The following is a 27854-nucleotide window of genomic DNA, read 5'->3' on the forward strand; positions in this document are numbered from 1 at the left end:
GCAATGTCTAAATACGCTGTCTCTTTTGTGGTTACTGTGCCTCCAGGAGATTAATAACTTTGTATCCATGGTATTTAGTACTTTGGTTAGCGGGAGCACATCATCATTTAATAAATACTTTGATTGATCGAGCAATGTTACTCTTCAGTCCATCAGAAAAAATAAAGTATGATGATGAATGCGTGCACATGTTGGAGAGCTGTTAACCATACAAGGTAAACGGATACTTATCTCATGTAGGATAGTAAGATATAACACAGAGCAGATACTTTATTCATATACGCAATATGCACTCCAATGCTTACAATATGATTATGATGATGACCCAAAGTTCCTTCCAGACAGTGTACATATACTATCCCGAAGGGGTGACTCAACCATTACGCGCCCTTTTGGATACACTTCTACCTGTCGGCTACAATATAGAATTTACCGACAACATCATTCCCCCCAAAAGGTAAAGTCGTCTCCGGACAACAAAATAGAGACAACCCTTACAACAAAACTCAATTTACAACCAAAACAATTAATTACATCAATATTTAGGCACTAAGAAGAGGGATGCATCCCTAGTGTAATAGCCGTCTGTGCTCTAAGCTCGTTCAGCTTTGTTCGTAGCCAAATGCAGCAACGGCGCCAAATATTTACTGCACAGGGTAAATGGATACTTATCACATGTAATACAGTAAGATTTAACACAGAGCAGATACTTTATTCATATACGCAATATGCACTCCAATGCTTACAATATGATTATGATGATGTCCCAAAGTCCCTTCCAAACGGTGTACATGTATTATCCCAAAGGGGTGACTCAACTGTCACATGCCTTTTTGGATACACTTCTACCCATCGGCTACAATATAGAATTTACCGACAAGAGCATGGTGTGAGGATTTCAGAAGGCACAAAAGGTTAGCCGAGAAAATCCAATCGATCCTTCAAAATATGCAAATCCAAGGTTGAATGGAAAGACAATCCATGGGAAGCACCCAAACACACACTGTGCATGGTTTCAGCATGACCAAGAAATGGGGCAAACTCTAAAGTCTATAGGAAGGTCTTATTTGCACTTAGGGAAGTGTTCGCAATTTAATATCTGCTCAAGCATATCTGATGGATGTTCATTATAATAAGCAGGGAAGAAAATATTAATTATAAAATAAATCCTATCCAATTGATGGGACACATGGCTCAATCACCATCACATGATTTATGTTCCATAATATATTTATACAGGAACTACCTTGTTAGAAGAGCAATTTAAGTTTGCATGGCTTTTAATGCAAAGCAATAGAAAGGGATTCTTAGGCACAGGCAAGTGCATAAAGTAAGGCTTGCAAGGAAAGGTAGGCTAGCAACTATTTTACCCAAGTCTTCAGATAGTACCTTAGATTTGGATGTTCTTGCTAGGGAACAATGCGGGTTGAAGCATAACGAAGAGTCTGCAAAGCTGGAGGCAGCTCTTCATTCAACACATGTTCCCAATTCAATCAAGGACAATTTGTAATTAGATGAGCATGGGGCTGCTCTAGAGAGAGGTTTCTCTAGCACATACAGTCCAATGCAGACACCTTTGTCTTGGTGCCCTAACCTATATATTAATGAGTTGTCAACCATGAAGGAGCAGTTTCTAGCGCTTGAGGCGAACTCTCATATAGTTGACAACAAATACAAGTCTCAGAAAATCTTGGGAAGATGGCTAGAGAAAATGGCGTGCTGAGAGAGCAGGTCCAAAAATAACAGTTTAACATGGAAAAAGACACATATGAGCTCATTTTACTAAGGCGGGCAGTGGTAGAATTAGAAACAACAGTAGGCAACAATTACGGAAATTCAAGGTGATTTGGCCAATTTGGTGATAATAGAAAACCAACTAGGTGTGCAAGTTGAAGTGAAGTCTTTGTTGCTGCAGGACACTCTCGGGTTGGTAAGTTGGGTGGTCTAAACAACAAAGATGATAATCAAACACCGAAATCCTCAAGGACAACAAGTGAAGCTGATTTTTATGTTGGATTTCCTCATGATGGAGAAGGCAGGTCGGGTCACTCTAGAGTGCTTAATCAAGTGGCGGCTGAGGCTGGTCACTCAAATGTGGATATTGACACTAGAGGGGACCACCTTCAAGATAGAGAATCCAAGGAAGGACAAGCAAGGGTAGCAAATATTATTATTAGGGGAGTAAAGGACTATGGGGTGAAAGAGTGCACTCTTGATCTCACAAAAGGCTTTTTTCGTGAGATATTACTTTGGCAAGGGCAGATCTGCCAGGCCTGGAGGGTTGGTAAGATTTCAGAGGAAAGAGTCAGACCCATTAGGGTGGTGTTGGCTAATCTGCATGAAAAACATGAGTTGTTAAGAAAAAAAAAGACTTTGAGAGGTTCACATTTCCTTTGAGAAGAAGATCTAACTATGCAACAACAAAGTGAGAGGAGGGTTGAACTGGAAAAAGTCAGAATAGCAAGGAATGATGGCAAAAAAGCACGGTTGTTCAAAGGCAAAGCTATTATTGCTCATTTTGGAAAATACTCAAATCCAAGACAGCAAGTAGGCAATAATGGGTGAACAAAAAACTCTTTTAGTCACAGCTATGCTGCAAGGTTAACACAACCAAATAGGCTGGTAGGCTCGGCTCTGAATCATTTGGGGCAAAGCAAATAGCAATCAGGTTCTACCCAGGTTTCCTTAAGTTTAGTGTGTTGGAATTGTAGAGGGTATCCTTGGAGACTGGTGCCTGGGTTATGACCTAGCGCTGAAGGCAAAGATATTATTTGTCTAACGGAGACTCATGAGCATGATGGTTGTAGAACTCTTCTTTTTGAGGGTTATCAGAAGTTTGCAGTTTGGAATGAAGTGGCGGCTAATGGTAAGGGGTATGGCGATATTGTGGTTCATTAAGTTGGAGAAAGAAGACACCAATAAGAAGTTTATTTGGTTCATGATTTCAGAGAACAGTAACATGGTTAGGATTCCTGCATGTTACTTTGCACCTCAAGTCTCAAAGATTTATAAAGTTGATTTGTTAGACAATAAAGATCCTTTTGCAACTTTAAAGAAGGATGTTGATGTATTCTCGCAGCATAGTGATGTTCTCCTTGTCGTGGAATTCAATGCTAGGACTGCTAGTGTGCAAGCTAGTATCATCAGCAATAATGGCAATTATGATCCTATTTGGCTCACAGAGGACTCAAGGCAACAATGGAAGAGAGTTTCAAAGGACAATAAGGGCTGCAATCATTTTGGAGATGAGCTGATTAATTTATGTGGCACTTTTGGTCAAATCATTCGCAATGGTCTTGATAAGTGGACAAAGTCAGGTTTTTTCACTCGCAACACTTATAATGGGACCAACGTGGTTGACTATGTTTTATGTTTGTAGAATATGTATGAGAAAATTGAGGGACTCACTATTGGGGACCACATTTGGGACTTGAACTCTGATCACAAGCCTATTTATATTAGTGTTTTGTGGGCAGATAAAGAACATTTAGTGGATGAAACAACGTTATCTCAACAGCTGCTGCAGCAGGGCATAATTCTTTTAACTCGGGATAATAGCATTACTTTCAGGGTTGTGCTTGAGAGACTATATAAAGAAAGGGTTGCTCTTAAGCATGGTTTCAATAGTCATGAATTAACTAACCTGATCCATGGGGCTCTCTCTCAAAGTGTAAAAGGGCCAAGAAGAGAAAGTCTGATACTACTTGCTTCCCTGTTAGCCTGGTTTGATAGGGAGTGCAAGTTGGCTAGGAAGAATTTGAGGAATTCAAGAAAAGACGATTTCAGCATTAAAGCTTTCAAACAAATTTTAAAAAGGAAAAAAGCTGATTATATGGTTTTAAGGTGGGAAGAGTTAATCTTTCTTGGTAATAATAACCCCAAACTATTTTTGAAGGAGCTTCATTAAAGTAAAAGACAAATTGACAATAACATTTCAGATTTGCAATGGTGTGCCTAGGCTATGCAGCTCTATGAGCATGATGGAGTTGCGGGCCCTCTGCCTCTGCCTAGCAATTTAGATAACCTTTTCATAGTTCAAGAGGTCAAACTTGGCATTAAAAAGCTTAGAGGTGGTAAAGCTAAAGATTTGGATGATCTCCAGGCTGAGTATCTCAAATGGGGCATGAGTCTGCTTGCTCACCATATTATGAATATCTTCAACAAGATCAACCAGCAGGGTTTCCCTAAGGAGTGGACGACTAGCCTTGTTATTCCTCCCTTTAAAATTGACGATGTCAACAATCCGTCCAACTACATGACGATTATGATCAACCCTTTGTTCGCCAAACGTTTTGGCAACATGATTGAAAATAGGATCAGCAATTGGGCAGAAGAGAAGCACAAGAGGGCTAAAGGGAAAGCTGGTTTTAGGCCTAAGCATTCAACTATTGACCATTGCTCGACTTTGAGACACATTATTGAAAAGTGTTGGGATGTTAAGGGGGAACTGTTCTACTACTTTGTGGATTTTAAAAAAGATTTTGATACTGTTCCTAGGCACAAGTTGTGGCTCAGAATGGAAGAGCTTGGGATTCCCTTACACCTTAGAGCTGTTGTTCATAGGTTGTATGATGAGGTCAAAGTCAAAATCAGAACTTCTGCTGGCATCTCTGAAAGCTTTAGGTATGATATCGGGGTCAAACAAGGCTGTCCCCTCTCGCCTACATTACTCGCCTACATTGCTTAGTCTTTATATTGACAAGATGGAGGAATGGTTAAACATGCACGATAGGGAAGGGGTCCAAATGGGGGCATTTATTATCAGGCTGCTCCTTTATGCAGACAATCTTATTCTAATGGCAAAGTCTGCGCGTGGTTTATAGGAACATTACTTATGTTGGAGCATTTTTGTACTATGGTGGCAATGAAAGTCAACATTAGCAACACCAAAGTCAAGGTGTTCTTTACTAGCAAAAAGCAGAATCAACATCAATTCTATTTTAATGGCAGCACTATCGAAGAAATTTTGGATTACAAGTATCTTGGCTTAGACTTCAACAAGAATTTAAGATGGGAAAGTTGTAGAAAAAAGAGAATTTTGGGTGTCTGGAAGGCCTTTTACACTCTTCAAAACAAGTGTAGAGTAGCTGAGGTTTGGGATTGTGTAATAATATCTGCTGGTTTTGATTAAAAATATTGAACCTTGACTAGCTGGAACTTCATCAAACAGTTGTTATGTAAACAAATCCTTGAACAAATTGTTACTGTATCATCCCTTTACTGTTTCATCGAACTAATACTATGAAATAGATATGTCAACCAAAGGTACTAAAGTTTCCAGCAAGTCGGAAGTGGAAACTGATTCAGAACTTAATGATAAGGCATTACATTCATGACAGTGAATCAGTGGCCATTAATCTATACTCCGAAAATAGGATTACAGTCTTTACAAAATTAGCTGAGATGCAATATAAATAATGCAGAATGAATAAAAGATGGACAGACCCATAACAATAATGAAAGCCGTTAAGAGAGTCTGAATATGCAGCAAACACCCAGCCCATCACCACTTCCAGGTGCTTAACCAGTCTGCTGCCTGCTACTGGACCATATTCTGCCAACCCGTGCTATTGAAAGAACCCAACTCGGGCTGTGGGGAAAGATAATATCAATGCAGTTACCCAATACAAGGGCTGTGAAATACCTGTGCTGCTGAGGGAAGTGAACTCGTGCTGTTGCGAAAGGTAATACTACTGCTGCTGCCTGATGAAGATGCCGGTAAACACCCAGAAATTATCCCATGATCACTTCCAGCCTTATGCACTGTGGTCTCACCATTACCAACTATCATTACCGCACATGTTTTGTAGTCACCATTAATGCAGCGGCCAGTTCTTGTTAGCGGCTCCTTCCTATTAATCCTGAGTCGTTGGTATTCACGTGCAGGATGTTCACTGTGGGGAGAGTTTTTAAGATGCCGACTTCTCTATGTCCCACTAACCCGTGAACTCTACTACATGGAAGGAACACTATTAATGCATAACCCTGAAACAATAGAGATTATACTCACTCAAAGACCCCACCAATATCTTCAGCTATGGAATGACTGTCTCCCTTCCAGCCATCCAAGCATCAATCTAGTGATCTGTAAGTGCTAACACCATACACGGACCTATTCTTCTACATCCTTAAGAAATATCCAGTCATATTTAAGCAACTCTTAGGATTTGAGAAAATAACATATCCGTTCTATCAATCCCAATGCAAATGCTTTCCTTTATAACTTCGAAATGAGGAGAGGTACAAACAACTTAGCAATGTGGGATAAAAGACTATTTCGTCTTTTAGTCACTTAAGTTATTTTGTCATAAAGTGACTTTATAATAACACTAAAATATTAAAATAAATCACTTGAACTTTAATATCTCTTGGAATACTTGTCTGATTGCCATGTCGTCAAAAATAGGAATCTCTCCTCATAATTCCCCATGTGACCAAGTACGCTTTCTAAAAATAGAAGGGTTCATCTCTATTACTCCTGGCTTATTATACATAGTAAGTATGGCAAATGGAGTCCAAAAGATATTGAACGAAGGCCAAATCCATAAATCCCTGAATGTTGGAGACGAATCAATCCTCAAAAGACCCTCTAACCAACCTTATTAACCTATGAGGATCCAATATTAGACTAATCCCTGAAATTCTAATGCTGGCAACAAATGGGGACATTACAGTCCTCCCTTCCCGAGATTGCTTGCCCTCAAGCAATCCAGCGATCACAGTGAACTCGAACCTCCACCTGGATCCCAAATGTAGTATGTGAGACCCCTGTTAACATTGAACCAATTGGATACCACTAGTGTCATTAGGACCAACAACATAACCTGCAGTATAGCACTCAAAACTTATATTAATGATGTAAGAGCCAGAATATCACTAGAAGAATACCCCACAAGAAATATCTTCATCCTAGTTCTCACTCATATAATATAAATTGGACTGGAATCCTGAACAACAATCCCTAGAAAAGACGTAGCTACAGGAGAATCATATGCACTCATGCCCACTGTATCAACCATAGGTGTAGCCACATCAAAATCTGTGGACTTAGGAACATTACTAACTGCCACAACACAAAACTGAATCTTTACAGATGGTGAAAATTGAGCCCAACTCCACTCAAGTGAGTGACCAACCTCAAACTCAAACAACGGATTGCCATAAGACAATGTTGCATCCATGTCAAACGTAGGATTATCCATGAGGTGAACATCAACACTTTGCTGATCGATAGTGTAACATGACTCTTATCATTGCATCGCCATCAAAAACATGATCCAGGTAACTCATGCCGACAACTGCATCATCTGACTTAACCTGACATAAGCTCTCATCACATTCCACCTCAATTGTGCCCAACTCATGTAGTGTCTAATAAGAAATGTCCAACAAATCTAAAGCCACAACTGTATCATCACAATTCGCCCTTCGAAAAAACAATATCATGCTCTGCTCAAATCTTGGCTTTGAAATCAGTTGGGTTATTCATTTGTGATTTTGATTCATCTCATTCACTAGCACATCCAATTGTTTCACAATACCTTGTATCTCAAAATCTCCCTCCATTAGCAGAGAAGTACACCCTCTACAGGTGTAATGAATACCAAAGCTTTTCTCGCCATCCAGAACGCTAGACACCAAGACCTCTACCTGTGGGTCAAAAAAAAAAGTGATGAGCACTCCTTATAGTGTGATGCCAATAAAAACTACCAATCTCTGTCAAGGGCTTATCATCATGAAACTGGAAATCAGAAGATGGCTCCATTCTCTAACTCTGAACTATTGGTCAAGCAGGATCTTGGGAAACCCCTCAACAAGCCCAACCACAAAATCCCTATTAGGAAGTATTGTAGCCAAGGTCTCTACAATCTTCCTAACCAATCGTCGAATGGCACAAGAGCCCTGAATGAGAGCACCCTCAAATATATTGTATGAAACCTCCCACAAATCCGAGCCCTCAAGCAAATATTCCATGAATGACTCAATATAGAGAAATTATATGTGGAAGCATCAATCTGCTTCCCCGCAATCCATAGCTGATCTCTCTGAAAATGTGACAATGCGAACTGTCCCATGCTACGAATTGTATGAAAAGAAGAAATAGATTCACTTCTAGTAGAAGGAAGCAAATCACCCTGAGATCTCATCTCCATTGATGCTTTCACTTCCTCTGTACATACTACACTCATATCTTGGACGAAGGTGTTCGCCACATCATCACGTCCCTCTTCCTCAACCATAGAAGCAAACTCACCAGCAACCACAATATGTAACTTAACAGGGCCTGGGGTTGGTGTTGACTATATCCGTTCTAACTCCATAGTAACCTCACCCAACTGTGACTATGATTCCTGAAGAGCCAACTAAGAATACTAAAGAGAGTTCACCATCACCTCAAGCTTCCAGGTGAGCTCAACTACCTCCTTCTCTTTCCCTAAAAACACCTCATAGCAAGTGCTACCCCACTCCAGAAGGTAATCCCTGTCATCAACCAACTGAGAGTAACTATGCTTCAAGACCCTAACAGCCTCTCGAAGCACATGAACCTCTGCTAGGGAAAAACTAATATCACCATGCTCATCTGACTCTGGGGCACCCAAACCAAATGTAGCTAGCATATGCTGAATAGCATCATAGTGATCAAGAGATGAATAAATGTCACTATCACTCACCTTTAGCTGAGAAGTCACATGATGCCTTTGTAACCCCTGACTCCTATGCAAGCTTTGTGTCTCACTAACTGTACTTTGATAGGAAACTAAATCCAAACTGTCCAGCACAAGATCACTCATACATGCGCTATCGTCCTTGCACAACTCTGCATTCGAGATACAACTACTATGTACCTCAAACAACTCCTCCGAAGAAATAGAAGCCCTCGCAATCTCAATCTCCACATGTCTCAGCTTCCATCTCAATAGTAAGATCCTGTAAACATTGATTTTTGGACTCATCCAAAATCTCATAAGAGTCATCACCCAATATCTGACAAGGGGTATCATACTCGATGCAAATCATAACATCATCCAACAAATCACCAAAATTGTTCACACTGTCTGCATCCCTATCACCTAATAGAGTCTCAACAACCGTCACCTGATTCTGCACACATGACTTTATGCCAAGCTATGAATCAATAGGATTAGAGCATGAACCCACATCTATTGACTCCGCTATAACACTCAAATCACCAGCATCACAGCTCGATGACTCCACACATGCATCGGTCCCACCCGAGGAAGCAATTGCCTCCTACATTGGAGCGACACTGCAGATAGGACTAGCAGGTCTCATACTAAATACAGGTACATCTGCATCATAGACACCTGTCGGGAGAAAGTCAAGTTTCCTTCCTTGCAATCTTGATGTCGGTCTTCTAAGAGCAAAAACCGTATACCTTGCTACCCTCTCAAGTGTATCTGGACCTGACAAGCTCTCCATTTTTTTATTTAAGTATTGAACAAAGGATCAATTCTGCTTAACCGGGTCAGGGAATAAATCCCATTCATCGTACATTGCCATAATGTAATTTGGTAGTAAGTTTGGTGTTGCAGGTGGTGCTACCTCTTCTTCCGCATTAAAAATGGGCATCAAAGGCCTATCAATGTACCGTGTGGGGGCCCTAGTAGCACGGGGTGATCTTGCCACACTACCACCTCCACTGTGATGACTTGGGGCTGCCTAACTACTGCATAGCACCTATAAGCTGCTGAAGTGCAGTGGTTATATTGTCTTGCCCATCTCTAATAGTCCTCAAAGTTTCTCTCACTTCTTGTCCTTGTTCATTTTCAATATAAGCCATTTGAGTGTTGTTTACCTGTTATGCCTGTTCAAAATGATCAACCTGTTTAATTTGTTCAGTTTGTTCACCTGTTCCAAAAATCAATTCCTCATCCACTGAGTAACTATCCTCAATGTCAATATGTTCCAAAGAATCTACTTGTTCTGGTTGTAGATGGCTGAATTTATAATGTCTTTTACTCATTCCCAGCCAACATTTTTGGATAAAAAAGTCAGTCTGCAAATATTTTGTTTTCCCACAAGATGGTAGGTCTTGTGGCTCTGATACCATTGTAATAATCTTTGCTGGTTTTGATTAAAAATATTGAACCTTGACTAGTTGGAATTTCGTCAAACAATTGTTATGTAAACAAATCCTTGAACAAATTGTTACTGTATCATCCCTTTACTCTTTCATCGAACTAATACTATGAAATAGATATGTCAACCAAAGGTACCAAAGTTTCGAGCAAGTCGGAAGTGGAAATTGATTCAAAACTTAATGATAAGGCATTACATTCATGACAGTGAATCAATGGCCATTAATCTATACTCTGGAAATAGGACTACAGTCTTTACAAAATTAGCTGAGATGCAATATAAATAATGCAGAATGAATAAAAGATGGACAGACCTGTAACAATAATGAAAGTTGTTAAGAGAGCCTGAATATGCAGCAAACACCCAACGCTTCACCACTTACAGGTGCTTAACCAATCTGCTACCTACTACTGGACCATATTCTGCCAACCCATGCTATTGAAAGAACCCAACTCGGGGTATGGGGAAAGATAATATCAATGCAGTTACCCAATAAAAGGGTCGTGAAATACCCGTGCTGCTAAAAAGAAGTGAACTCATGCTATTGAGAAAAGTAATACTGCTGCTGTTGCCTAATGAAGATGCCGATAAATACCCAGAAATTCTCCCATGATCACTTCTAGCCTATGCACCATGGTCTCACCATTACCAACTATCATTATTGCACATGTTTTGCAGTCACCATTAATGCAATGGTCAGTTCCTATTAACGGCTCCTTCCTATTAATCTTGAAATGTTGATATTCACGTGCAAGATGTTCACCATGGGGAGAGTTTCCAGATGTCAGCTTGTCTGTGTCCCACTAGCCTGTGAACTCTACTACATGGAAGGAACACTATCAATGCATAAACCTAAAACAACAGAGATCATACTCACTCAAAGACTCCACCAATATCTTCAGCTATGGAATGATTGACTCCCTACCAGTTGTCCAGGCATCAATCTGGTGATCTGTAAGTGCTAACACCATACACCGACCTATTCTTCTACTTGTTGTTTAAACTTGAGCTTCCACTAGATCTCCAATATACCCATTCGAATTCAATTCTGAGTATGCAAGGTGAGTACTAGGTTTGTGTTCAGCCTCACTTTTTTTTTCTTAAGGGGTTTCGTCCTTAAGAAATATCTAGTCATATTTAAGCAACTCTTAGGATTTGAGAAAATAACATATATTCATTTTGTCAATCCCAATGCAAATACTTTCGTTTATAACTTCGAAATGAGGAGAGGTACGAACAACTTAGCAATGTGGGATAAAAGACTATTTCATCTTTTAGTCACTCAAGTTATTTTGTCATAAAGTGACTTTATAACTTTATAATAACAGTAAAATATTAAAATAAATCACTTGAACTTTAATATCTCTTGAAATACTTGTCTGATTGCCATGCCATCAGAAATAGGAATCTCTCCTCCCCATGTGACCAAGTATGCTTTCTAAAAATAGAAAGGGTCCATCTCTATTACTCCTGGCTTACTATACATAGTAAGTATGGCAAATGGAGTCCAAAAGATATCGAACGAAGACCAAATCTATAAATCCCTGAATGTTGGAGACAAATCAATCCTCAAAAGACCCTCTAACCAACCTTATTTACCTACGAGGATCCAATATTAGGTTAATCCCTGAAATTCTGATGCTGGCAACAAATGGGGACATTACAGATTGGATATCTATCCAAACCCTTTTCGGTCGTTTGGTTTTACCAGTTGTTCTCTATGGCTGTGAGGTGTGGGCTAGCAACACTTCCATTTCCCAATGGAAGATAATCAAGCATATTCAAAAATGTTTGATCACTAGCAAGTTCAAAATCAAGTGTACGGTTCCATATGACATCATGCATAGTGAAATGCGTGCTCCCCCTATTGAGGTTATCACTATGATCCGTCTCATTTGTTATCTGAAAATAATCCAGAAAATGGAAAATGGTAGATGGCCGAAGATTATCTTTAATGATGTTGTGTGGAAGAGAAAGAAAATGTGGATGCTCCAAAACATCCAGTGGTTGAGTAGGTGGAACATTCATTTCAATGCCTGTCCCACTACTAAGGAAAAAAAGTAAAGCCTTTGTTCTAGATGAATTCCATAAGAGGATATGGGGTAAAGGGATAGGCAGGAAGAAGTAGTACTATATCAGGGCGAGTTAAATCCCACATATGACAAACTGCAAAAGCCTTACATTGGGTCCAATATTACTTGGAAAGCTAAGCTTCTTATTGCTTAGTTGAGGTCTAACTAACACGAGCTTTGCAATGAGACTGGGCATTGGAAAAGGCCTAAAGAGACATGGGAAGAGTGGGTTTGTACCTTTTGCAACTCTAGAAACATGGAAACTGAGTGTCATTTTGTTTTTAAGTGTGTTGCCTTCAAGGACAACAGGGGCAATTTCACAGAGTTCCTATCAGCTTGCTCCTGGGATATATTTCTTCAGGAGGAGAATATTGTGATGTGTAGGGCCCTCATCACCATTTCGCACAAGAAAAGGCTTGGTCTTTGTAAAGCGGCGAGTTGTCCCATAGGCTATGTTTAGTCTCACAAACATTAAAATTTTCTTTCTTTCTTTCTTATAATATGATTATTAAATTATTTTGATAAAGCTTATGCATTGGATTTTTTATGCATTCTTTGTTTGGCAATTAGGATAGTGTGAAATATATGTGTTTCCTTATCTCTGTCAAATCGGACTTCCACCTGGACAAGTTAAATTCCTTTTGGACTAACAAAGTATTGCATATAAGATTTGTGTTTTGCAAAGCACAAGGATAATTGATGATATTTAAATACATATTTTCTCATAAAGTTGTGCATAATAATCTTTGTTGTAGTTGACTTTGTTGCCCGGATAAGCAGAGGCACTGGTCTTTTAAAATCATTGAAATATAGTTATTGGATTTATAGTTGAAGTTTGAAATCTGTATCTTCCTTCTTTCAAGCAACTAATCAATTATTGATAACCTCACACAAACATTCAATGAATTCAAACACTCAGAGTTCAAATTTATTTTGCTCAAGCTTGAGGATTTTGCCAATCGAATAACTCGCCGAGTTTAAATTCACTCTATAAGATCTTTGAAAAGGGTGATCACGTTTGAAGTGAAGTTCTACCTACTTGGGTGTAGCAAGGCCTAAAGTACAGGGGAATTTGGATTATTCGCGTTCGCTGGCCAAAACTAATTGAGGGATCCTATTGGAGAATTGGCAAAGCTCTTGGATTTCCAATTTGTGTATTTGGGAAACAAGAGTCCCCAAAATACAACAAACAACACACAAAGGAATTTTAAACAAGAAGAGAAGAATTTCAAGATTGATTGCCTCAAGGAAGATTGCACCTAAAAGATAGGGAAGCAACCAATTTTGAAGATACAACACGTGACTAAACACTACCTTGATTTGTTGCTAGGGGTCATCTAAATGTTTTAACTACAAATCATGAGATAGATTTTAATGAGATTATGCTTGGTATAGGTAGCAAGTTGTGTTATGCTAGATAGTCATACGATAGGACAATTTTCACAGTGCACCAATGTGAGTAGCAAAAGTTGTATAGTTGCCTGATAGAGAGGCTTTAGAAGTGCACCTACACAAGTAGTAAAAGCTACATAGTCATGTGATAAGGTGGATTTGATCATGTCAGAACATGTAGCAGAAGCTAGATAGGCATGCAATAGGTTGAGATTTGTTAAGATAGTGGATTGGCCCCAACAAAGGAAGACTAGAAAAGATAGTAGATTGGCAGCCACAAAGGCAAATAAGATAAGGTAGTGTATTGGCTCCCACTAAGGTAGATAAGATAGATAGGTAGGTGTAAGAATCCCATGAGAGAATGTAGGAAGAACAAGATAGAGATAAGACGTGACATTACATGTCACACAAAGAAAAAAAGGTGGTGTATCAATAGATGAAAGATTGATGACACCTAACTCAAGAAGAAGTTGGATTTTATTCTTCAAGGCCTTCCATTTACTAGTGGAATGACCCAACACTAAATGATATGCACTAAAAGAAAGTTTCATTTTAGCATGCCCATGAAACTCCCTATGTGTAGGAGGAAGAATAATCAAGTGGGGCCTGGACTTTGAGAAACCACAACAAAATATGCTCTTGTTTAGATAAAGAATGACTAGTAAGTGTTACCTAATTTTCACCTACCGGCTCAATTCAGGTAGAGTCATAGTCATGTTAAATCAAAAGGTGCATTTCTACATCACGTGTTTCTAGTATCAAATACAATAACTTTGAAATTACTACATGCAAATCCGAATTATAACATTTAATGAGGAAAAGATCAAATTATAGAAGTAAGACTTTACAAATCTTTTCTGAAATTTAATACTTTTATATATCAAATTATTGTTTTCCTCCACACAGGCCATGAAACTAGTTAGAAGGAAATTCATCATCTTGAATTCAAAGGATGCATACATGTGTAAAAAAAGCATAAATGAGAACTAGGGCCAACCATTGTCTAAATGACTGGATAATGTTTGGTTGGCTCTAATTGTGGTGCTCTCGCTATCTCATGTCCTTGCTGCCTTGAGTCCTGAAAAGTGTAAAAGAGAAGGGGTAGATTAAATGGATCTAAGCAATGACTAGTCTTATTTCACATATACCCCACACATGCATACATACTTTAAAACCAAAATTCGCAAATGTATTTCTAACTAGTTTGCTTCATGTGCAGTGGCAGGTGTCTCTAATCAACAAGTGGATGTGAATGTGGCCCCCAAAAGGGTTCGAGCCCAGCTTGCTAGTAAGAGGCAAAGAGTTGGAAATGTAATCAAGAAATAATCAAGTATATTGAACACCAATTAATAAGCAAGCAATGCAAGGGACGATCAGTTTTAAATGACTTATTTTTACAAAGGGGACTATTTGTGAAGATACTCCAAAAGACATTTTACCAAGTGAAAAAATAGCCAAGATCAATGATAGGCAAGAAGGAAGAATGCATTTCTAGGTAGCCAAGATAACATGATGGCAAGCAGATAGCATTTAAGAGATGAACATACATGAGGCAATGCTTTATAGGATCAACAATATGTTACAAATGATCGAGTGTAATCGACAAGTAACATAACTAATCAAAGCATTGGTTCAAGTGATGTTAGTTTAATATCAACTAAGAATATCAAGATATAATCAATATTATGAGCATTAAGTGCAATAATGAGACATGAGGAAACATATGATAAATGCCCTAATTATGTAGCCCTTATAGTGCAACTAAAAAGTATCAGCATTATACATGTAGTATGACCAACATATTCTGAGGAGGAAATGATGCAATCAGATCCATTGCAATAATAGATACAATTAAGGGGAAAAATGTGCAACATGTTTAGCTATTGTATATAAACATTGCAGACAGTGGCATTAACATTATAGGAGCAACAGTGGATTCTTGTAGTGGTTGGGATGGAATTTCGGGGCAATGAAAAAGCTAATGAAATACAGAGATAATGTCTGAAAGCAATGGCCATGGCAATCACAGAAAACATGATACCATGCTATCCAAGGACATGATGGTAGATGTCTTAAAATCCTTCATGGTGGATAACACATACAGTAATATTCATGGACATGCCATGAAGATGGGAAGCACAAATGGTGCTACCCAAGGAGATATCATAAATCCATTATGGAGGTCAGGCGCATATGGTGCTATCCAAGGACATAATGCTAGATGTCATAAAATTCTTCATGGTGGATAATACATACGGTGATATCTGTAGACATGCCATGAAGGTGGAAGTGCATACGGTGCTACCAAAGGAGATATCACAAATCTATTATGGAGGACGAGCACATATGGTTCTATCCAACCTAACATAATGGTAGATACCTTAAAACTTTCTATGATAGATATCACATGAAGTGATATCCAAGGATATGACATATGAAGATATCCAAAATTCAGTGAGATTTAATTTGGAAGCCTCCCTAGCTAAGAGAGTGTTGAAGTCAGCTTCAGTGATAGGGTGTCTCTAGATTGTTTTCAACTTCTTTGAATTTATTGATTAGTCTTTGAACTTAGACTCTCAAGAGGTTCTCTTAAAGCACTATCTATCAAGATTAGGGTAACTAGATTAGTGACAACTCCCTTCACTAGAGGTCCCAATTAATTCAAAAGGATACTCAATCTTACTTGAAAACCTTGGAACCAATCCAAAATTGCTTGGTCTATCAACATATTCTTACTGATCTCATAATTTAGTCTTTATAGGCCTACTAGCCTTTTAGTACACCAATTAGCCCTTTGTTTTGGGTTTTTGGACTCTAATTCAAAAAGTTGTCAAATGAACCCATGAACAAATGACCATTTGGAAGACCTAAAATATTTTGTACATCTTGGGTCACCAACCCTCCGTACAGTACTACACCCTAAATTGAGTCCTTTTAAGCTTAACTAGACTTGAGATCAAACAAACTATTCAAAACTTGCTTAAATGGACTCAACTAACTTTGATATTGTAACCAAGGATTGTCTTGACCTTGCCATACACCTTTGTATCATTGGATTTAAAAAAAATTAATCCACTCTTGCAAGATTTACCAAATTGTTACTCCAAATTCCTAGTCGAGCTATCACAGAGCTCATCTAGGGCATGGTTGTAAATTTCAGCATTTGAGTTTTTTGGCATGCAACCAAAAGGAAAAGGACATATTGCTTCTATATTTCACCAGATTGAGGCATTCTTTCTGTAAACCTTCGCACTGTTAGTGATCAACACACTTAGGTTTTGATTGTATTTACCAAAGCAAAACTATACAAAATCTAACACCAAAGCACAAAAAGAAATAAAACAGTCTACTCTAACTATTTACACAAAAAAGAAACCATTTGCAAACTATGGCACATGCATTGCTTGTGTTGCAAACTAATCATGCACAATTTACTAGAAAACTAACAACTATTCACTGTTGCAAAATGCACCAAATGCAATCCAACCCTATACAATGGCTTGGGAGGTCTTAAATATGTTTCCCCAACATGTTTCAACCAAGTGTGCATTCCCATAACTATTTTGGCACAAAATGTGCAAATTTGCCATTACTTGCCAATGCAACATTACAATGTTGCAAAAGTTGTCATTGCAACATTTGCAATTTGTGCTCCATCAATGCATATACCCAATCTAAAGGTGCAAAATAATCTTTTTAGACTCCCCAGACATGACAAATACCGGAACATGACTTCCTAACCATTATTGTATCATTTTTCATGTAGTGCTTGAATTTGGCCTACTTGACTTCTTTTTGCCCAACTAAGCACCATTTTGCTAATCTGAGCAAATCTTGACAATCTTGTAATAAATTGACTCAAAACATATTAAACCTTATCCAAACCACCTAATGGACTCACATGGTCCCTATTCACACCATTACTGTTATAAGGTCTTTCACAATAGAATTTGAGGATTTTTCATCCAAGACCCCAGCTACTCATGCACCACTTAGGAAGCTTACATATATGATTCACAAAAATGTCTTAAGAAATACAAAGTATTATTTGAGACATTAATTAATTTTATTATGACTTATTTAAATATATACTTTTATATCATTACTATAAGTGAATCGTTAAGATAACACGAGGAGTATGATCTAGAAGTTATCAAGAAGGATTTCTCCCTAGCTAAGGAGTGTTGATGTTATTGTAACTATGGTCAAATTTCTTCAGGTTGACATAGAGGTTGTGATAATATAATTATTGTATTGAGATTAATTATATTATATTTATTGAATTGAAAATATAATTATTATATCAATAATAATTATATTATATTATTATATAATAATATAATAGTGATAATTATTATTATATCAATAATAATATTATTATATTATCATATTATCCTATTGTTCGAGAATCATTTGGTAGTGGATGTTTGCCTTCATATGAAATATTTTATGGTCTGTGTGCCTTTTATGAAACTCATACAAATTTTCTTGAAGCCTCTACAATAGATAAGGACTAGAATGAGATTCTCTTTGACACAAATTAGAGTTTGACCCCATATTAGCCTTGAATTAGGATTATCAAATTCTACAAGAACATCATTATTTTTAGTTTTTAACACTACAATTTGAGAATCATTTTGCAGTAGATGTTTGCCTTCATATGAAATGAGATGATGGTTTGTGTGCCTTTTTTGATACTCATACAAATTCTCTAGAAGACTCTACAATATATAAGGATTGGACTGAGAGTTGTCATACATTCACAATTATTAAGGTGGAGAAAATGCCTCCAAAGTAACTTGCAATTTTATTCTTCTTTGTTCTCCTGCAAAGTCAAGTAGGAAGAGATCCCTTGCGTGATACATTGACTCTTAAGAGAGAGTATGGGTGTTCCAAAATATAATCTCATTTCACTTTATCATTTGTCATTTATATACAAGTTTTAATTATTTGATTTTACTTTCCAATAAATGATGCATTTTTTCCATTAAAAGAATGTTAATAGCCCTTAAATCAAAAGGTTTTGTCTTTTTAAGTAATGTGTAACTATTTTTCTCAAATCATATTTTGTCTATGCTTCTACTTATTTATGAACATTGAGTGATTTATAAGCTCATACTATATTCTTTGACGACCATCAAAACTACAATATTTATGGTAAAAATCACTTTCATAACTTGATTCAAACAACAAAATTGGTGACACAATTTTTTTTATATCTTTAAAGTTTATCAAAGCGAAACATTTAAGTTTTTTTTTATGAATACTTGATGGTATCCAATATAACATAGAATGTCTAAGGTGACAAAAATGATATTTCCTACTTAAATGAAGTACAAGATAATTAAATGGTTACATGTTATTTGTATGTTTTGGGTAAGAGTGTCATTATTGACTATATATTTGAATACATTCCAATTGAATGAAAATTGATGTTAATGAGATGAATTGTTTTGATATGTTATAAAGATTATTCTAGATTCATTTATAGTGAATCGATGGCTTCAAGAAGATAAAAGGTTTCATGTGGAAAGGAAAGATTGACATGGAAAGCAGTTTTAAAGATACCAAATCAAATTTTAATATCTTTGAAAAACATATATTGTAAAACTTTGTGCCCATTTTTCTTATGGAAGTCTACCATTAATTGTATAAAGCATTTTAAGCAATTAAGGTTTTGGTAACATTTTTAAATTTCAATATATTTGCTAAAATATTTTCTTCAAAATGTAAAAGAATATTTTTTATGTGGAGGAATTGGCCCTAACTAGGACCTCATTGGCAAGGTCCTAGTGACGCATCTTGTATAACTATATTAATGAATTTAAGAAGAAACACTTACTTATCAATGAAACGATTGTTTTTCTCATAAGAAAATATTAACTTGTGCTATTCTATAATTGTTTTTGTATGCCAAAGTCGCACCATTAGTAGTTCTAATAGATTTCAACATAGAACGACTTTTCACATGGTTTTCTATTACATGCATCAAATCTTTCCAAAATAAATAAATAAGGGAATATAAGATGAGATATTCACAAATGTAGTTCAAAACATTACTTTGAGAACAAGGTCATCCGACCTTGAGTTTATACCTCCAATTATTTCATAACTTGAGGTTTTGTTTGATACAATTTAGAGTATGTTACTTTCCAATATATAATCAATGTTTTACCTTTCTAGAATATTAATAAAAATTAGTAATTTGTAAGTAGTCCTTTCTCCTCTTTGCTAGAAAAGCACAATAGAAGTTAAAAGGTTTTTTTTTTTTTTTTTTTTATCAATATGCAATCATTTTTTTCAAGTCATATTGTGTTTATTCTTATATTATTTTATGATTGTAAGGTGATTTTCTAAGTTCCTATTATGTTATTTTATATTCATCAGAACTATGTAGTTTATGGCGTAAAATCACTATTATAAGTTGATTGGAATGCGAAAATTGGTGACATGAAAAATAATAATAAGGTATTTAAAGTGACAATCTAAAACATTCTAAACCTTTTCCAAGACAATTTAGAAGGTAGAATGACAATAATAATATTTTTGCTCAAGTACAAGGTAATTAAATAGTTACCCTTTTCATATTATTTGTATATTTGGAAAACAAGCCATTATTGGCTATTCATTTGAATTGAATGGTAAGCAATGTTCAGGAGAGTCACATAATGAATTGTTTTGATATGTTATAAATTTTAGATCATGATGGATTCATGTAGACTAAATTTATGGCTTCAAGAAGATAGAAGGTTTCATTTGGAAAGGAGAGATTGGCATCAAAAGTGATTTTAAAGATGAAAATGTATCGTTAAGTGTTTAAAGAACTTTAAGCTGAATAAGGTTTTATAACTTTTAATGTTTGATCTTGTTATATTTGTTAAAAATGAAAACTAATATTTTTGATATAAAGCACTAATTAGGATCTCATTTGCAAGGAAGACTAACAATCTCTTATATTTATATTAAAGAATTTGAAAAACATTTGAATATTGTGTTTTATATTTAAAAAAGCAAGTTAACAAGCAAATCGACCCTTGTCAAGGGGCACCCAATGCCCTTCACACCTCCATGAAGAAACTTTTCAAAAATGTTTTGTTTTGTGTAAAATAAAGTCCTCTAGACCATTTTGTTATGAGTTGTAGTCAATCAATGGGATAGGAAGCCCTTTTGGATCCAAAGTGCAAAGTTTCTAATAAATTGGCAATATTGTTGTATCTAGATGCAAAAAGTTGTTAGTATGCTTCCAATGGAATTAAATCATGTATGAAGGTCTATTCGACCTCTTTGAAACTACTTGTAATAGTTTAGAGTTATAGGTCTTGTGTAAAGTATGGAAAGTTCTAGAAAAAAGTTATCATTGTTGACAAAAGTTATCAATGCAACTTTGTCAAAAAATTATCATTTTCTTGGTCATACATTTGAAAGGTGGTTTTAACCTTTGGAAAGACTACAAATAGTATAAATACATTGTTTCCATCATTCAAAGGATGAATTGGAAGTTGTAAGGTTGATTGAAGGAAATAAATTTGGATTTTTCTCTTGCACCTATATAAATTTCATTGTTGCAAAAATTAGTATGTTCTTTCATAGACATTGGGATCTTGAAACCTATGGGGATTGATGGGAATTTTTGCTAATAAGCATTTAGAAACCCTCGGTTCAAGGGTTTTGGGGAGGAAAGCATAATTTCCCAACTATTTCACCTTTGCAAAAATGTCAATTTGTGGAATTGTATTTTTTGTTTGTACTTTAAGGATATGCTAGTTGCAGAAGATTTTGTGTTTGGAGTAATCATGTCCTTGTTAGAATATTCAAAATAATTGAGAAGGGTGTGAATCAGTTAACCTCGGGTCCAAAGGTATCATTTCAACTTTTAACAACTTCACACAACTTATTTAATCACATAAAATCACTCGGCTATTATATCAACTTATCAACAATTTAACTTATTCATACATCACTAGTTCTTTGTTCAGTATATGCCAACTAACTGAAATAAACAACAATAAAGAGCATGCATCACAAAATAGCATTCAGACATATATGACACTAAGATTTAACATGGAAACCCAATTTGGGAAAAACCACCAAGTAACATGCTACCACTTTTCACTCTTCTAAAGTGAGCTCAGTTAAGAGCCAACCTCGTTAAATGTTAGAAAACACACTATAAGGTGTGACCTGATTAGAGGATTTAATCACCCCATTAGGAGTGGTCTAGTTAGAGGACTTTGGATCATTCAATTAGAATGTCACCTTGATTAAAGGATTTACAAATGACAATTAGGTTAAACTCGATTAAAGGATTTTACTACCACAATTGTTAGAAAGTAACAACTAGGTTTGATCTGACAAGATACAATTCACTTTGCAAATTCAGATCTCCAATCGACTCAATTTTTGATTCATTGACTGGACTTCATTATACTCTCCATCTTTGATCTGCTTGGCAACCCTTCAAGCGATCACACTTCACCAATATTCACACTTTTCCTCTACTACTATGTTCTTCACATGCTCTCCACAAAATTGTCAATCAACAATGAACCAACCATAATAAACACCCCTTATACCTCCATAAATAGGTAGCTTTGATCTTTTGCAACTTAAAAATCATTGTAGATCTTAGGGTTTGATCAGATTCATTGAATCATTGTTTCGTCCTCCTTTCTTTAAATTTAGAAGTCTCTCCTTGAATCTTTTCCTTCAATCACTTAACAAAATAAATTAATGCATTAAATGTGTTAGCTCATCGATCCTTATCATCCAGACATTTTGACCAATCCAAAAATTCAACTATGCTGGCCTCAAAACTTGATTATTCACAAACTGTTAAAATGTTAACACTCAGTCATCATTGGGTACCTCAGTATCTATTGTTATGTCTGGCTTGACTTACACTGGCTCACTCAGTCTTCATTACACTTGGTTGCTACTACATTTTTCTACTTCATCTTGCTCGACCATAACTAACACTCAACTAATACTACTTGCTCGGCTATCACTTAAGTTCCTTAATCTTCTACTTTATTGACCTAGTAAAAATATCACACGGTCAAGCTTAGTGTTTTGCTCAACTTATTGTTGTATCTTCTATACATTAACTAAAATGTCTTCTTTACTTTATATAATGATTAGACAACACATTCTTGTCAAAGACTAACTGATCAAGTGCCCATTGTAATTCCATCATACTTGCTCTTCTTTACTCAATAACTTCACTAGTTCATCTGGTTATCTCTTTTCAAATCCTTTTCATCAATCAATTGATATGACACTCTACACTGTTAGCAAGTGTCTCACAAGTAAAGTTTGACATCAATGAAAACATAACAATTGTTCTAGTTGTAGTGTCCAATAGTCCTAGCCCAACATCCACAATGTAGTGGGTCTAATTCGATGATTTATATTAGGGTTTTGTAAAAAGGTGAAGGAGTAATTATTTTTAATGCAAAAATTTGTAGATTCATATTCATAGCCCCTACTATTCTATGGGAATAATATAATAATAGGGCCCATGCCCCCCGCCACCCCCTCATTTTAGATTATTGTGCCCAATCGGCGCCATTCATTTTTAACAAAGGCCTGACAATAATCTATCGGCAATCATCAGTCCAACTTGTTGGCATGTGCTTGCTCAGCCCTACTATGGCAATAGGCACATAAAAATTCACTTGGACAACTAGCACCCGTTGTGTAGATATACAGGGTAGGCAAGCACCCCAAGGGCAAGGATCTAGCTAGGAAAGGTGGTGGTCTCACCCTGCATGCATGCACGATGCAGGGCTAGCCTAATGGACATCCTTCATCTGCATCACCCTATATGCATATTCATCCCGTGTCAGGCCGCATGTTTACAACCTTGTCTAATTTTTCGAGTGCAAATTAGGAGTTTGGGAGCAAGTCTTCAATAAATTGCTTTGGTAAAAAAGGTTAATTTGGCTTTGGTGGACTTGTTACTAGTCCATTTTAGTGTCAAACATTTCAAAGTAACCATAGGAAAACGCTTGACATGTTTCATATCTTCCAAAATAGTATCTAAATACATATTTGTCTTGAATAAAGAGTTATGACTTAAATTGTCACTTTGCATGACTACTTGATTCTAGGGCTAATTATGTGGGCAATAAAGGAGTTGGGATAACAAGAAGTTTTGGGGGGTATTGATAGCCCATTTATGTTTTATTTACTTGATCTAAGAGGTCTACATGACCTATTCAACCATTGTGAAGACCTAAACCAAAATAGGTGTTTGTAGCCCTATTGGAGTAGAGTTTCAATTGTGACGAGAAACTTGAATGTGTTAAAGATTGGGTGTGGGGTGTTAATTGTCTAGAATGATATGAATCCACATGTTCCCAATGTTTTAATGGGTCAAACATTCATGATGCAAGTTTACCTACATAATGTAAGTGTCTTGGGCTTTGAGGAAGTAGGTTCCCCTTTTATTGTGAAACATAACATTGATTGTGTTGATGCTTGATAGCTTCAGCTAGATAAACGAATTAGTGTAAATATAATTAGTTATAATGACAATTATATATATGTACATGTATATGTATATGTATATACATATGTGTATATATATATATCTATATCTATATTTATGTGTGTGTGTATATATGTATATTTATGCACATATATGTATATGTACATGTATGTGTGTGTGTGTGTGTGTGTGTGTGTGTGTGTGTGTGTGTGTAATAATGATTCATAGAAATTTTATAATAATGACAATTAATATAATAATGAATTAATATAATCACAATTAGTTTATATGTATATGTATATTTAGATGTAGATGTAGATGTGTGTGTGTGTGTGTGTGTGTGTGTGTGTGTGTGTATGTATATCTATATCTATGTATATATAAGTATATATGTATATATATGCGCATATATGTATATATGTATGTATATGTATATGTATATGTATATGTATATGTATGTATATCTATATGTGTATATATATCTATGTGTGTGTGTGTGTGTGTGTGTAATTTATTGTCATTATATTAATTCATTAATAAAGAATGTGTTAATGAATAGACATGCTTCATCCACAATATGAGTACAAGAAAGATTGTTCCTATTGGAAAACCCAAAAACACAGGCAGTGCTAAGTTACATTTGTGGCAATCACAAAATCAACATGATATCATTGCAAAAATGGATCTATGGGATTAGCATAAGATTTGCAATCAAAAGATTGGCAATGATAAACATAGATGAAGATAAATACTACTTGATTCTAGGGCTAACTATGTGGGTAATAAAGGAGTTGGGATAACCAAAAGTTTTGGGGAGTATTGATAGCCCATTCATGTTTTATTTACTTGATTTAAGAGGTTTACATGACCTATTCAACCATTGTGAAGACCTAAACCAAAATAGGTGTTTGTAGCCCTATTGGAGCAGAGTTTCAATTCTGACAAGAAACTTATATGTGTTAAAGATTGGCGTGGGGCTCGGTAATTGTCTAGAATGATATGAATCCACATGTTCCCAATGTTTTAATGGGTCAAACATTCATGTTGCAAGTTTACCTATATAATGTAAGTGTATTGGGCCTTGAGGAAGTGAGTCTCCCTTTTATTGTGAAACATAACATTGATTGTGTTGATGTTTGATAGCTTCAGTCGGATAAACGTATTAGTCTAAATTGTTGAAGATATATATATATATATATATATATATATATATATATATATATGATTCATAGAAATTTTATAATTAGTTATAATGATAATTAATATATAATGAATTAATATAATTACAATTAGTTATATATGTAGATGTAGATGTATATGTCTATATATACAGATATATATGTGTGGGTGTACACACACACACACATGTATATCTACATATATATATATATATATATATATATATAAGTATATATGCATGTGTGTGCGTGTGCGTGTGCATGTGCGTGTGCGTGTGCGTGTGTGTGTGTGTGTGTGTGTGTGTGTGTGTGTGTGTGTGTGAGAGAGAGAGAGAGAGAGAGAGAGAGAGAGATTTATTGTCATTATATTTATTCATTAATAAACAATGTGTTAATAAATAGACATGTTTCATCTACAATATAAGTACAAGAAAGATTGTTGCTATTGGAAAACACAAAAAACATAGGCAGTGCTAAATTACATTTGTGACAATCACAAAATCAACATGATATCATAAGATAAGATAAGATAAGATAAAAATATTAATGTCCAACAAAAGACTAAAAAGAGGTCTATGGGATTGAAAGATTACAGCAAAGTAGGACAGAAACCAACAAGAGCACGCAAAGGTGTCCGAAGAGAAGCAACAAAACGCAACAAAAAGCACTATGATGCTTTCATGGGTAAAAAGAAATCAGTCACAGCATGAAACATGTGCGGATGCATAGAAATATTATACTGTCTCGAACCATTCTCAGAAAAATGTCACTAGTGCATATAAGCAAAACGGGATCTGACATGTCTAGAAGGCTCATCAAGCCGAATAGAGGTAGAGGGCCTTTTCACACCACGCAAGGGGGATAAAGGTGTAAAAAAGGCAATAATGAGCTGAGTAGATGAGGGTGGGTGTAGAAGTGGAGTCTGAATCATACTATCTCGGAGCATAGTAGCCTCACGAAGATACAGTGCAAGGCATCTTTGATCATAGTAGCTGAAGAAATCATAGAGAGAGAAACACTCTTTGAACAAACAAAAGAATCTCCCTTTGATCTCATAGTAAATAGGGCATCGGAAAAGAAAGTGAGCTTCATTTTCCACCTCCCCTGAAGTACAGAACACACAAGTCCGCTCCTCTCTGGCAATCTGATGATCCGACTAAGCTCGAAGATGGTGAGAACCAACTCTGAAAGAACCTAAAGAAATTCGCAGGGCATGAGACCAATGTCGTGAGAGATAGCTGGGCCGGGTAATAATCCCATCTGAGATCTCCAAAAAGTGTGTCGCATAAAATGACATCCGTGGGCGTAAACCCCCAGGAGGGTTAACCCAGGTAGCAGTAATATAACATCGATAAATATCAAAACGAACATGCTCATTCAACTCCTGCCGAGAAAGGAGAAGATGAGCAGGGGCATCCAAAGAGAACTGAAAAGGAGGGAGACAATCAATATCAATCCCAATAGAACTCAGCAAAGAAGAAACCTGCACATACCAACACCGCGCCCGAGCACCAGACTCAGCAGCCACTGTGGAAATTGAGGAGCAATAAGCTAAATAGGAGTAACGATCACAATCACTTACCATATCAGTGAACCCACGAAGGCGATGAAGAAACCAAACTAAGTCAAAGATGGCTGCGAGTCTGAAAGGATGAGCTCCAAACTCAGCAAGAATGATACTATGGGGAGTAGATCTATGACATCTGATGATGCGCCGTAAAAATAAAGTCTGAACCCGCTCAATCGATGCCCAATCTGAGCTAAGGAGAGAAGGGCCCCAAACCACAGAGCCATAAAGAACAGTCGGTCGAACAAGGGCATCAAGGAGAGATAGCTTAGACGGGGTATCCTGGAAGTGATGTTTGAAGCATTGTTTCTCAAGCAAAGAAAGAGAACCCATACCTTTATTAACTCTGGGCTGAATAGCAGGTCTCATACTGAACCGCGGTCCAGCAAACAAAACACCTAGATATAAATAGGATGAAGTAATCTCAATCTCCTGGCCCTGAAATATGAAGCGGAGATGAGAAGTCTTTAAACAATTAAAGACCATGACCCGAGTCTTACCCAAATTAACGACCAGCTGTCTCCGATCACAAAATAAAGCCAATCTATCAAGAAGTCTCTATAACCCATCAGGAGAGGATGCGAGGAGAACAATATCATCTGCAAAGAGGAGGATCGAGATCAGAACCTGATAAAGATAACAACCATCACCCGGGAGCGAAGACTTCAAGAGGAAGTCCTCAAGCTCATCAATATATAACTCAAATAAAGTCGGGGAGAGAGGACAACCCTGCTTAACCCCAATAGTACTGTGGATAGGATCTGAGAAGCCATTAGGAGTCCGGAATCTGCCAACCACAGTCTCATAATAGCAATACGTAGCATCTTAGAAATACCGATCTCCCTAAGTCTCTCAAACAAAGCCACCCTAGGAACAGAATCAAAGGCTTTACGAAAATCAACAAAGCAGCAATAAAGTTTTTCCGATCTGTGTCTAGCCTCCTCAATAATAGCCTGTAAAGTGAAGATATGATCCATAGTTTGATAATCTGTCTGAAAGCTTGCCTGTCATTTGGCCCTACAACCAATCCTGTCAAGTTCCACAGATAACATATT

The 27854-nt window shown here is 36.5% G+C and overlaps 1 protein-coding gene across 3 annotated transcripts in view; it reads left to right on the forward strand.

Moving 5' to 3' along the window:
- LOC149532015 (Sodium Bile acid symporter family) overlaps nt 1–19442 on the forward strand; it is a 283483-nt gene extending 264041 nt beyond the window's left edge. For 2 of the 3 annotated variants that reach the window (XM_089808827.1, XM_089808828.1), the window contains one exon: nt 19035–19442. In XM_089808827.1, coding sequence (XP_089664953.1) covers nt 19035–19109 — 75 coding nt within the window. In that variant the 3' untranslated portion in view covers nt 19110–19442. The remainder of the gene's footprint in view (nt 1–19034) is intronic. The other variant, XR_016358484.1, reaches the window with a different exon arrangement.
- The last annotated feature ends 8412 nt before the right edge of the window (nt 19443–27854 follow it).

Source organism: Cupressus sempervirens, chromosome 11 (assembly GCF_028749045.1).
Source record: "Cupressus sempervirens isolate cs-2001-9-10 chromosome 11, ASM2874904v1, whole genome shotgun sequence".
Lineage (NCBI taxonomy): Eukaryota > Viridiplantae > Streptophyta > Pinopsida > Cupressales > Cupressaceae > Cupressus > Cupressus sempervirens.